We start from the raw sequence: 13,605 nt of genomic DNA, 5'->3' as shown, positions 1-13,605 counted from the left end.
TGCAAGCCTCTCCCTTTTCCTCCAAAACATAACGATGGTCATTATGGCCAAACACTTCTATTTTATCAGACCAGAGGACATTTCTCCAAAACGTACAATATTTGTCCCATGTACAGTTGCAAACCGTAGTCTGGCTTTTTTATGGTGGTTTTGGAGCAGTGGCTTCTTCCTTGGTGAGCGGCCATTCAGGTTATGTCGATATAGGACTCGTTTTACTGTGGATAGAGATACTTTTGTACCCGTTTCCTCCAGCATCTTCACAAGGTCCTTTGCTGTTGTTCTGGGATTGATTTGCATTTCTCGCACCAAAGTACATTGATCTCTAGGAGACAGAGCTTCCTGAGCGGTGTGACGGCTGCGTGGTCCCATGGTGTTTATACCTGCGTACTATTGTTTGTACAGATGAACGTGGTACGTTCAGGCGTTTGGAAATTTCTCCCAAGGATGAACCAGACTTGTGGAGGTCTACATTTTATTTTCTGAGGTCTTGGCTGATTTCTTTTGATTTAACCATGATGTCAAGCAAAGAGGCACCGAGTTTGAAGGTAGGCCTTAAAATACATCCACAAGTACACCTCCAATTGACTAAAATTATGGAGGAGGAGGAGGAGGAGAGGAGATGCACAGCAGTACTTAATGCAGCTGGTAGCCACACCAGATACTGACTGTTACTTTTGATTTGTTAAGGGACACATTATTCAATTTCTGTTAGTCACATGTCTGTGGAACTTGTTCAGTTTATGTCTCAGTTGTTGAATCTTATTTTTATTCAAATATTTACGCATGTTAAGTTTGCTGAAAATAAACGCAGTTGACAGTGAGAGGACGTTTCTTTTTTTTGCTGAGTATACATACATACATACATACATACATACATACATACATACATACATACAGTACAAAAAAGCAGTATGTGCTAAACAACATTTGCACAACACTTCCAACTAAACACGTACTCTACAAAGAGTTCGGCATGTAGTGTTTTATACTGAAAAAATTACAACTCAATAGCCTTAACAAAAATCTCTCTCCAATGCAGCAATACTATGTCTAAATCTTTACTACTGAAATGGAGCAGAATTAATTAATCTATGGCTTAGCCTGTGGTTTCCAAACAAGCAGAGCTAATCCCGAAACAAAACATCCGCAGAATACTCTAGACTACTCTGTATACATGGATCCACAGAGGATATAATACCAACCGCTTCAAGGATGAAACACTACAGACTTCAATTTCTACTGAAGTGTTCCCATTAAAATGTCATGTTTTTCCATTATTATCATCGAGAGACTGGTTAGAAGATGACGTTTATAGGAAACAAAGACTAGGTACTTAAAATGTCTCTCCACGAGTCTACAGTTTTTCCTATTTATTCTTAAAGTAAATCAATGCTCTTTCACAAGCAGTGCCTTTAAGCGTGCCATAACCAACCAGTCAGCATCTTCATAGAGCTGCTGTTGTTGCCTCTTGAGAGCTAAAACAGCAGTTATCCTGTGAGTCTACAGCAGCCAGTCAAGTATAGGCCTACTCTCTCTTGCTATAGGCTACTAAATGCAGTCCCCCCCCACCCCCAATATCTCCCAGTATGCACAGAATGGTTCCATTGAAGCCTGTTTAGAGTGAGCAGTAAACGGCATATTGTCAGCGTCCCAAATGACACCCTATTTCCTATGTAGTGCACTACTTTGGACCAGGGCTAATAGTGCACTATATAGGGAATAAGGTGCCATTTGGGACGGGACCCATGTGTGAGTGAGTCAGACCTGGGTGCTCTCGTCGTGGAAGCCCTCCAGGAAGCTCTCCAGCAGTTCGTCAGCGTTGTCGATCCTCTCAGCATACTCTCCTACGATCCAGATCATGGCTGCCCGCGCCTCCGGCTCATCCAGGGAGTCCAGGTTCTCACACAGCGTGGCGATCACACTCTCATACCTGGGAACAGACCATGGTTAGGAACTAATGACTCAATACAAAGTCATTGTCCACACACAGAAAAATCGGTTTGCAGTCATTTTGTATATTTTTTCTCGTTTTAATATATTTATCAACTGTTATCGACTCTGCAGCATTCCTTGAGAATGGTATTAGCATAAATGCCAACAGAGCATCTGAACAGGATGTGCTGGAGCAGTAATGCGAGCCAAGGGCAAGGCAATAGAATCTGTTCATGCTGTTGCATAGACAAAGAAACATTTCACAGCCTCTGAACCTTCACTTCACTAAATTATAGGACTTTTTGGGGGTTTTACTCTGTGCCCCTGTATTTACATGACTGCACATAATAAAATATTTTGTGGGCTTTCTTGCGAGCACAATTACTAAACTTCATGCTGGATAAACTGTTACTTTCTGCATCACTTTTTGCTGAAAACTAAGAAAGATGGAACAACATGTCTTTACAATAATTCACCACCCAACACCTAAAAAGACCAAGAAAAGAGTTAAACAGTACACAATCATCAATTTCCTGGCATAAATAAAATGTAGGAATATACAGCAACAGCTAACAGACTTAATTACAGAGTAATGCAGGTTCAATGAGTGACTCGTGGTTGTGAGGTCATGTTCAGTAAACAGCAGTCCAGTAAGTTAAGTAGGTGCAGGGCGACATGGACTGCGTTTCAAGTGGGTAGGAGGTTTCTGTCTGTCTATGTGGCATATGGATCCAGCCTACTGAGCCTTGATAGAGTAGAGGTCAGGCTCTCGCCGCCTCTGACTGGGGCCTGGGCGTTGTCAGGGGCAGGGATTCAGCGCCACGCACTGCGGACTGACACCTTGCAGATCTATGAGTGAGAGAGGTTAGAGGAGTCTTCACTCGGCACAAAAGCTCATTTTCATGCCTTTCACGTCGAAAGCCGAGCAGAAAACCCACTGTCAGAGTAATGAGCTTCTCCCTACCTCTCAGGCCAAGATGTAATCTGGGCGGCAGTGAGCCGGAACAGACAGGGCTCCAGTGTGTGTGGGTGCGGATATGTGCGAGTATAAATGCATTTGCTAGCACTAGTACGCTATGCTTGTCTTAAGTGACAACAGGAGAGACCATAGAGCATTTTAAGAAGCATGGCAATCTCTGCTGAGGTGTAACACAACCTCTGTATGACTCATTGAATATCAATCTCCCTCAAAATTGTCCATGGCTGGTTTAGTCCATCGCTATACTTCTGGTTGCCTTAAACACTAATGAGATTGCCTGTCAGATCTCAACAGCCTATCTATCTTGATGATTGGAATGGTTTCCCAGTAAACATCTTGCACACAGAAAAATAACACTACCCTACTTACATCTGTAAGTGCTTCCTGGTTAGGCTCCTTCACTGATTAACTCAGTTGTGATTTACGCAGTGCCTCTTCCATCAAAGTCATTCATTTCGCCTTATAATTGTGAAACGATTTGAGGATCCATTCGTAGGAAAACCAAACACTAACTGGGTTATAAGGATTGCGAGCCCTATGGGCCCGGGTCAAAAGTAGCATACTATATAGTGAATTAGGTGCCATTTGGGATGCAACACTGTAATAACCAGGCCTGGACCTGACAGAACCATCAACAGGTGACCTACTTGTTGGGGTACTTGCGGAAGATGTCCTTGATGACCACGATGGCCTCCTGCACCACATAGTTGACCTTGGTCTGGATGAGGTCCAGCAGGGTGCTCACACAGCGCTCCGCTGATTGCTGACAGACAGACAGATGCTGTCAGCCAAACACAGAGCAGGCCAGAGAGACCCTACCAAATCAGCATTATTCAGGCTTTCAATATTTATGGTGACAGTCACCTGGCTTGGTCATCACAAGCATGAAAAAGCCCCAACATTTCACAGACATATATACTGCACATGCTGCACAGTAGACTCACGACACACATTCATTAGGCTAGCAGTAAAACAGTACAGTTAACGTGAGGGTTTGCTGTATAGGACTTTAAAACACTATGTATATGACCTGGGTACAGTCGTGGCCAAAAGATTTGAGAATGACACAAATATTCATTTCCACAAAGATGGCTGCTTCAGTGTCTTTAGATATTTTTGTCAGATGTTACTATGGAATACTGAAGTATAATTACAAGCATTTCATAAGTGTCAAAGGCTTTTATTGACAATTACATGAAGTTGATGCAGAGTCAATATTTGCAGTGTTGACCCTTTTTCAATACCTCTGCAATCCGCCCTGGCATGCTGTCAATTAACTTCTGGGCCACATCCTGACTGATGGCAGCCCATTATTACATAATCTATGCTTGGAGTTTGTCAGAATTTGTGGGTTTTTGTTTGTCCACCCGCCTCTTGAGGATTGACCACAAGTTCTCAATGGGATTAAGGTCTGGGGAGTTTCCTGGCCATGGACCCAAAATATCAATGTTTTGTTCCTAGCCACTTAGTTATCACTTTTGCCTTATGGCAAGGTGCTCCATCATGCTGGAAAAGGCATTGTTTGTCACCAAACTGTTCCTGGATGGTTGGGAGAAGTTGCTCTCGGAGGATGTGTTGGTACCATTCTTAATTCATGGCTGTGTTCTTAGGCAAAATTGTGAGTGAGCCCACTCCCTTGGCTGAGAAGCAACCCCACACATGAATGGTCTCAGGATGCTTTACTGTTGGCATGACACAGGACTGATGGTAGCGCTCACCTTGTCTTCTCCGGACAAGCTTTTTTCCGGATGCTCCAAACAATCGGAAAGGGGATTCATCAGAGAAAATGACTTTACCCCAGTCCTCAGCAGTCCAATCCCTGTACCTTTTGCAGAATATCAGTCTGTCCCTGATGTTTTTCCTGGAGAGAAGTGGCTTCTCAGCTGCCCTTGTTGACACCAGGCCATCCTCCAAAAGTCTTCGCCTCACTGTGCGTGCAGATGCACTCACACCTGCCTGCTGCCATTCCTGAGCAAGCGCTGTACTGGTGGTGCCCCGATCCCGCAGCTGAATCAACTTTAGGAGACGGTCCTGGCGCTTGCTGGACTTTCTTGGGCGCCCTTAAGCCTTCTTCACAACAATTGAACCGCTCTCCTTGAAGTTCTTGATGACCCAATAAATGGTTGATTTAGGTGCAATCTTGCTGGCAGCAATATCCTTGCCTGTGAAGCCTTTTTTGTGCAAAGCAATAATGACGGCATGTGTTTCCTTGCAGGTAACCATGTTTGACAGAGGAAGAACAATGATTTCAAGCACCACGCTTCTTTTGAAGCTTATTCGAACTCAATCAGCATGACAGAGTGATCTCCAGCCTTGTCCTCGTCAACACTCACACCTGTGTTAACGAGAGAATCACTGACATGCTGTCAGCTGGTCCTTTTGTGGCAAGGCTGAAAAGCAGTGGAAATGTTTTTGGGGGGGATTCAGTTCATTTGCATGGCAAAGAGGGACTTTGCAATTAATTGCAATTCATCTGATCACTCTTCATAACATTCTGGAGTATATGCAAATTGCCATCATACAAACTGAGGCAGCAGACTTTGTCAAAATTAATATTTGTGAAATTCTCAAAACTTTTGGCCATGACTGTACAGCTACATCTCCTTTCCCTCTCTCACCTCCACTTTGATGGCACAGCGGCCGATGGCTCGGACTGCCTTCCGCACAAAGTCCACATCCACCTCAGTGGCATACTCCTTCAGCTCCGCCAGCACCTAAAATAAACACCAGCATGGGGACACTGATACTGGCTTTCATCTTGTCTAGGAATCACATTACTGCTTGTCCATGTTACTTCCCAAATTATTACTTATTTTACAAAAAAAAATCATGGCTTCTAAAGGTTCTAACTGTAACAGTAGTGTGTGTGTGTGTGTGTGTCACCTGGGCGATGTTAGCTTGAGATGCCAGGCGGATCATTATGTCCAGTTTCTCCAGCTTGACGTAGATGGGGTCGTTGTACTTCACAAAGAACACCTTCATCTCATGCTTCAGAATCTCTGGGCTGCACAGAGAAAAAAGGTATGATTGCCATCAATAGAACATTTATTTGTCATTTCAATAACGGTGGAATTCGCAGAATACAGCCAACACATCCAAACCATTTAATGTGCAGAGGAATCACTGGTAGCGTCCCAAATGGCACCCTATTCCATATATAGTGCACTACTTTGGACCAGGGCCCAGGTCAAAATATGTGCACTATATAGGGCAGGGTTCTCTAACCCTGTTCCTGGAGAGCTACCGTCCTGTAGGTTCACTCCAACCCTTATTTAGCACACCTGATTCTAATAGCTGGTTGATAAGCAGAATCAGGTTAGTTACAACTGAGGTTGGAGTGAAAACCTACAGGAGGGTAGCTCTCCAGGAACAGGGTTGGAGAGCCCTGATATAGGGACGAAAGCGCTATTAGGACAGCACACACACTGAATATTAAGCTGCGACACTCATTTCTGTTGGTAGTCCCGCTGTCCCTCCTACCGTTTCTGTACGATGAGGTTGATATTCCTCAGGGCCACGTACTGCAGCTCAGGCTCTGCAGACAGCAGGGTGACCAGGGGCGGGGCCAGCTTCTTCAGCAGGGTGCCATAGTAGTCCAGGTCCTTAGGAAGCATCTCCATGAACTTCATCAGCACCTTGACCGCCGACAGCACCACCGCAGAGTTGGCATGGGACAGACGGGGGGTCACCCGCTCACAGATACTACAGAATGAGAGAGGGAGGGGAGGACAGAGATGAGACGAGGACAGATAGAGGGGAGGAGAGAGTGGGGAAATGTACTTCATATACAGCAGATGGACATGGACACAGACAGGGAGAATCAGTGTGTCAGATAAAGCAATAAACTAGGAGGCATCCTGTGCTTTCTGACCTCTGGGACTCGCGGTCGTCGCGAGGGGTGTAGTTGGCCAGGCAGTCCAGAATGAAGATCTGACCCCACTCGGTGCACTCGTTGAGGGCCGTCAGCAGCTTGTTGATGGACTGGGGGTTCAGGTCCAGCAGGTTGCTGTTGGGGTGGGACTCTGCAATCTCAGACAGGGCTGCCACAGCATTCGCAACCACCTGAAAGAGAAGGAGAGGGCCAGAAAGTGGGCAAGTTAGACTGCAAGAGCACATACCCTAGTGGGCTGCAATGAGATAACAGAAGTCATTCATTGCCAAACAGCGAATGGCGGCCATGACACTTTCCCCACATCTGACCATTGTTTACGTCACAGAGAGCATTACAGAATCCTTCCAGCGCAGTCTCTGGTGATCTACCCCAGGCCCCTGTGATCCACACTAGGCCCCTCTTGTATGCACCCCAGGCTTCTGTCCTTGCACCAGTGAGGACAAAGATCAGCAGAAGAGGGCAATGTCCTTCCTGCCCCCAAGACCGGCCTCAAAGTTCTGAGCTGCTGATTCCAGAGAACTGGCGTGCAACTCAGGAAGCAGCTGCGGATTGACCAGACGCTGTTTACGGAGCTCATAATTCATTACAATCCTTGCCCTGGTGGGGCGAAGACCAGAAGAGGGTGAGGTCCTTCTTGCCTGTGAGGCCTGCCACAGAAAGTGCTGAGAGAGCTTGCGGGCAACTCTCAACAAGGAACAGCAGCGGTGGATTGGGGAGATCAAAGACTTGCTTGAGAGACACCAGACTAACGTCGGTCCAGTTTGAGCTGGCGGACAGCAGATTGGCCGAACGCTGTGTACTATCGCTCGACCCCTTTTTTGCATGTCCACCGTGTTACATTTGTAACCAATCTGTATTTCACTCGAATATGTGGCATGAATATATGCAATGCTTACAATTTTCTACTACAAAGGGGCAGTTATACAGACACTCCTTTAATTTTTATGGTCCCCTCTAACTTCACAATGTTAATTGTGAACCGAAATGAACCGTGTTTTAAGTGCTACTGAAAGTCGTTCTGAATAAGAGCGTATGCTGAATGACTTAATGTAACCTCTCATTCTTGAAAAGTAGGACTTTAGCCCTAGAGCCAGTAGTGTAACCCCAGGTCAGGTAGTCTAGCAGGCTGGTCACCCTGCCATGGGAGCCTCACCATAGGGTTGGAGTCAGAGATAAGGTCCTTGAGGGTGTCCAGGAAGCCCTGGTCCTCCACCAGCTGGGCGTTGATGTCATGGAGTTTGGCCACACACACAGCTGCAGTCTTCCTCACGTAGGGGTCCTCGTCCTTCAGACACTTCCTCAGAGGCTCACACAGGTACTCAGTGATCTTGTCCACACGGATGCAGCCCATAGTGCGCACAGCCAGGGCCCGGATCAGGGGGTTAGGGTCCTCACAGTCCTGAAGGGGGAGGAGAGCCTCTATGTTAGTTTACACACACTGAGGAGTATTGAGATGTCGCTACCAGTCCTCTAACTTAACAGACAGACCTTTAACAGACCTTTTAGAGCAATAGGTCAGTAATGTTTGTCAGACCTGCCCTGGTTTTGTGCTTTACCTTGACGAAGGTATTGACAGCCATGATGGCCATGTCGGGCTGGCTCTTGGCATAGTTCATCAGGTACAGGTAGACTAGCTTCTTCAGCTCCAGGTTGTCAGTCTGCATGCAGTTCACCACATCTGGAAACAGGGCACTGGGGGAGGGGGAGCCATAGATCATGAGGGTCTATGAAATCAGCTACTAGTGAATTATAGGATCTCTATGTGGGAGCAGAGTCAGAATGGGCCATAACTATTGACCGCATTCTCACATGTTCAGAGATGACACGGTGCCATCTGAGGGTGACAATGGACAATGTTATAGTGCATCTTTTCACCATGAGTTTCTGACAGTTTAACAGGATTCACCTGACATCTTTCCCAACGGTCATGGAGGCAATGACCTTCTTCACAGCCTCCTTCTTCTTCTCCTTCTTATCGCTGTTCAGCTCTGCTTTCAGCTCAAAGATCTCTCCTGCGCACACATGAAAACAGAACAAAACAGATAGCAGAAGTGTGTGTACGTGGAGTAGTCATGCATAATGCGGCAGATCAAGACTGGTGTATATAACCAGTCACTGTAGGGTGCCCTGCATATAACCAGTCACGACATGAACACATTTATTATTATAGAGATCCGGTTGACATAAAACTGTTTAAACAGTTTGTGGTTGGGAGCCATTTTTTTCAATAATATTTTCTAGGTCTCCCTGACTGATTACACAACATTTGGATTAGTGCCTAAAAACAAGTCATGATTCATGACAAGAGTAGCCTAAAGCTGAGCTCTGAATAAAGGTTAACAATAAATAGTCCAAATTGAAATTCACTTTGGAAAGTAATAAGACCTTTCTTTGTAGTGGTGAAATACTTGGAGTCCGTCATCTTGGATCCAAATTGTCGGTTCTCCTGCAAGGGAACGAGAGAGAAAGAAAATGAACAAGAGAAAAACAAGCACTGAAGTATTTTTTTTTCTAAAAAGGAGAGGGATCCACAAAGGAGACAGGAAACTGTAAAAGTGCAAGTGTAGGCAAAATAGGAGGACGTTCTTTCTTCCATCACTTGGACACTTGGCTGTGATGTTTTTCTATGAGATAACTCAATGGACAAGGTGTAAAAACACATTGGTTGACTAAAAAAACAGCACATACTCAATCAGCCAGCCTGACTGGTAGTGTCCTCTGGGGTCTACAGAATCTCAGTCTGCTGTCCTGCAGCGCACAGCACTATCCATTTCCTGTTGTTGAATTCCACTTGATCCTTTATGCGAAAGGTCTTCCCACAAAAACACTACTCTATACTAAAAAGCAACACTGAAAGTAGCAAGCTTTGAAAGTAACAACGCTGTGAAAACAAAAGCATTTGTCTCTTATTTCACTGAACCCCCCCAACTTTAGAACAATATGATGAGTATTGGCAATGTGTCTCACATGTTGATGCAATATGAATAATGCTGTAGCAGTCAGTGTGTTGACTCCATTGACCATTTCATCCATCATCATTAACGCCCAGTATTAATACTTTTTTTTCTGCACAAGGTAGCTCTATAGACGTCAATGTAAAGTTTGACTGCATGAACAATAAAAATGTTAAAAATGCCACTACTACCACCATGTTATCACACCCTGCTCCCACAGTGATAATGCAGAGAGCACAATGCCTGTTGAGCGGCCGTCTGGATGGGCCTCTCAACAGGCATTGTTAGCTAAAATGTTATAGTTTGAGGTGCATGAATAAAATGTGTTACCTACATTCAAATGTGTAGGAACTGTATTAGTACTGTATCATGACCACCAGATCTGTGGCCCTTCGGAAACAAATATATGAACTGAGTATGCTCACAGTTAGGCCTAATTGCTGTGTTATGGCAATAACTGGCAGTCAACAGCCAGCTGTCATAATGCAAATGTTGCCTCAACACAGACTGTCTTTGCATCTAACGTTAGCATTAAGTCAATTATTCACCAAAGATACAAGTTGCTGTAAATTAATCACTATTTCTTAACAACTAGTTTTCAAAGGTTTAGTAAAGGAGCTGAAACTGACAAACAATGCGTGGCATCTGACAGCGAACAGGAGCCATTCGACAGCTGTCAAAATCAAGCGTTTGACCGATTGTTATTACCTAACTGTTAACTAGCTAGGTTGCTAATAGTGTTAGCTAGATGGCACGCTAGCTGCTTAGCTACAACAGATGCTAGTTTAATTAACCTGGGGCCATAACAACATATTGAAATACCCTGTAAATTAGCTACTTATGTGGATAAGGCAATGTTAAAATCCCTGGCAACATTTGATCATCATCATAACTAACTAGTTACACATTTTCACACTTCCTCATTGTGATTACTAACTAACATTAGCCAACATTTAGCTAGCTAGCCAGAATGGTTAGCATTACCTCGGCTCTGCTCTCATTCACCTCGAAAGCTAACTTGTATCAAGACAAATGGAATGGCACAAATTAGATTTTAAACATAGTTATCTTTCTAACTTGGATTGATCACTCACGCATAATTGATTAGCCCACTCCATGTTTGTTTGCTGAATGAACCTGCTGCTCAACGACTGTACAATTTGCTAGCTAGCTGATGCTCTGCAGTCTGGCTAAAGAAATGACCTTCTAATGTAGGGGCTTAAGGAAGCATTTGCCGGGATAGTTAAGCTCTTAATCTATCGACCTATTTTCAAATCCAACTCCACAGAATTAACGTACCTACTGAAGTTAAAATTAGACACGACACAGAGTAAAACGGAACATAAAATCGACAGACAGCTTACCGTGGCGAAGTGTTTTTAATTTGTCCTGGCTTCGTTCGTTCCCTCCCACTTGAAAATCGCCATCATATGTTGTTTTTCTACTTCCGACTTCCGTAATAAGGTTATTACGCTTCAATGGGGCAAAAGTCCGTGTGTTTTGGGGATTCTGGATGACCAGACAGCTAGCAACAATTACAATAAGCTATCATGTGGGGAATCGTAGGTGGCTTGTTTCATCTTGTTCTTTTTTAACTAGGCAAGTCAATGCTTATTTAGAATGACACCTAGGAACAGTGGGTTAACTGCCTTGTTCAGGGGAAGAACAGATTTTTATCTTGTCAGCTCAGGGATTCAATCTAGCAACCTTCTGGTTACTGGGCCAACGCTCTAACCACTAGGCTACCTGCCACTCCAACACGATACCATGTCTTGTTTTGATTGATGTCATGTCTATTCTAATATGGCTAAAATTCACTAGCTAGCTAACCATGAGCTGTAACAATGTATTTGAGAGACAAGTGCTCATTGTGCACATGTATTCATGTTTTCAATAAACATTGGAGATAAATCGTTGACAACATGTAAACTATATTTTAAGCCAACGTGCCATCTTACACCCATAACAACCCCATAGTTGGGCATGCATTGGTTTTGTAGCCGAACTACCAACCCATCTATATGAACATTACTCATTTGGTGAGAATAATATATTTATTCAATTAACTAGGATATCAGATCACTATTTTCACATGATATACACTGAACAAATGGTCAATGGAAATTGGATGCACCTGAGCTCAATTTCGAAGGCCCATAGCAAAGCCTCTGAATACATATGTAAATAAGGTATTTCTGTTTTTTATTTGTAATACATTTGCAAAAATTTCTAAACAGTTTTTGCTCTGTCATTATGGGTGGGGTATTGTGTATAGATTGATTAAATGAAATGTTTTCTTAATCAATTTTAAAATAAGGCTGTAACGTAATAAAATGTGGAACATGTCAAGGGGTCTGAATACTTTCCGAATGCACTGTATAAACAACATATCACAGTCATAACAAGAACAAAAAACATTTCTGTAACCGTTACTGAGAATGTTATTGAAGTTGAAGTGGTGTTGGTTTATTTTATAGGCTGGACTACTTTGAACATCTTCGCTGCCAGTTTAAAAGCTTTGGGAAAAGCTTACATAAGTGCACTTGACAGATGGGAGCGATTGTACATTTTCTGTAGCAATCTTCAATTGGTACCATTACCATATTGCGTTCCTATATTAAATGGATAAAAAAAACATGATTTTGATATAATGCTTACTTCATTGACAATGCATGTGCAGTTGAATTTTGGCCATAGAATCAATGACAATAAAATATGTATTTTCATCTTCTGGAAGAAAAAATATATATTTTCAACGTCCAGGAAATAAGCATTTTCAACGTCCAAAATAATTTGACACGTCAGCAAGCCAAGCGCCACCACTACTATCAACAGCACCTTCAAAGATGTACAAAAAAGTCTGCAAACAAGCAGACACCGGCCATGAACGATGTATTTACATTACCGCGTTGGTAATAAAGCATTATTTGTTCGACGGCAACTTCTGTGTTAAGTTAGCTAGCACCAATACAACCAGACTGAAAACAATGACCAGTAGAAACTGCAGTCATTTTCATTATTCTTAGCAATGATTTAGGAATCATTGTGAGTAAGTATTAGATAGGTAGCCAATTGAACTTCAATTCATGAAAATAAATAGCTAGCCAGCTACTTAACCCTGTTACCCAAAGCTAACGTTATAATCAGCCAGCTAGCTTCATCTAGCTAGTGACGCTCGACAGGACCGGGTTATGTGAAGTGAAGCTAGCCACAATAAGGATTAGGCACAATCGTGGAATTTGCGGTTTGCCTTCAAAATAAAAGTAGCTATTTGAAAGTGATGCGTTAGGTTACAATTGGTGGAATCATGCCATATTTAGACTAGATAGTGTTTAAACAAGGTTGTGACATATGAAATACGAGTGATAGTGTAATCAATGTGTAATAACTACGTAAAAAATGTATGAACGCGTTAAATTATTGTGTGACGTGCAGTCATATTCAGGTCCTGATTGGTCAACAAGCTTATTTGACACGTCAAATAGTGTTATTTGATGTGTATATTTTTTTGACACGCAAAGACCCAAACGGCGTTCCATAATTTTCTGGCTAAATCGGAACCTAAAATGAACCTAACTTCAACGTCTGGAAAAAATGTATTTTAAACATAATTTTGCTTACTGGGGACACACATGCAGCACATGTATAAAACTAAAGACGTATGAAAACGTTTTACGGTGGTTTGCACGTAGGCTATATAGACTTTCTAGTTTCAAAAAATATGATTCTAACCTCAATCACTACTGGAATAATTAGAGGTCTTTTCACCACAATTTCACTACCCAGAAAGTTGTAATCAATCAACAACAAAACATGCAGTTAATAAAATACAAAATGTATAAACAAAA

At 43.1% G+C, this 13,605-nt stretch overlaps 1 protein-coding gene across 3 annotated transcripts in view; it reads right to left on the bottom strand.

Annotated features, from left to right (window-relative positions):
- Nucleotides 1-11,345, bottom strand: part of LOC106584973 (AP-1 complex subunit beta-1) — a 51,956-nt gene extending 40,611 nt beyond the window's left edge. Inside the window, exons 1-11 of one of the 3 annotated variants that reach the window (XM_045707192.1) lie at nt 11,122-11,345; nt 9,189-9,249; nt 8,710-8,815; nt 8,360-8,495; nt 7,957-8,202; nt 6,783-6,973; nt 6,392-6,613; nt 5,795-5,915; nt 5,530-5,625; nt 3,559-3,674; nt 1,765-1,930 (exon numbers count right to left, since the gene is read on the bottom strand). In XM_045707192.1, coding sequence (XP_045563148.1) covers nt 1,765-1,930; nt 3,559-3,674; nt 5,530-5,625; nt 5,795-5,915; nt 6,392-6,613; nt 6,783-6,973; nt 7,957-8,202; nt 8,360-8,495; nt 8,710-8,815; nt 9,189-9,225 — 1,437 coding nt within the window. In that variant the 5' untranslated portion in view covers nt 9,226-9,249; nt 11,122-11,345. The other 2 variants (XM_014170659.2, XM_014170660.2) reach the window with 2 other exon arrangements.
- Between the last annotated feature and the right edge of the window lie 2,260 nt (nt 11,346-13,605).

This window comes from Salmo salar, chromosome ssa24, assembly GCF_905237065.1.
Source record: "Salmo salar chromosome ssa24, Ssal_v3.1, whole genome shotgun sequence".
In the NCBI taxonomy this organism is placed as follows: Eukaryota; Metazoa; Chordata; class Actinopteri; order Salmoniformes; family Salmonidae; genus Salmo; species Salmo salar.
The sequence above is the reverse complement of the archived record's forward strand: the minus strand, read 5'-3'. Positions and strand labels throughout refer to the sequence as shown.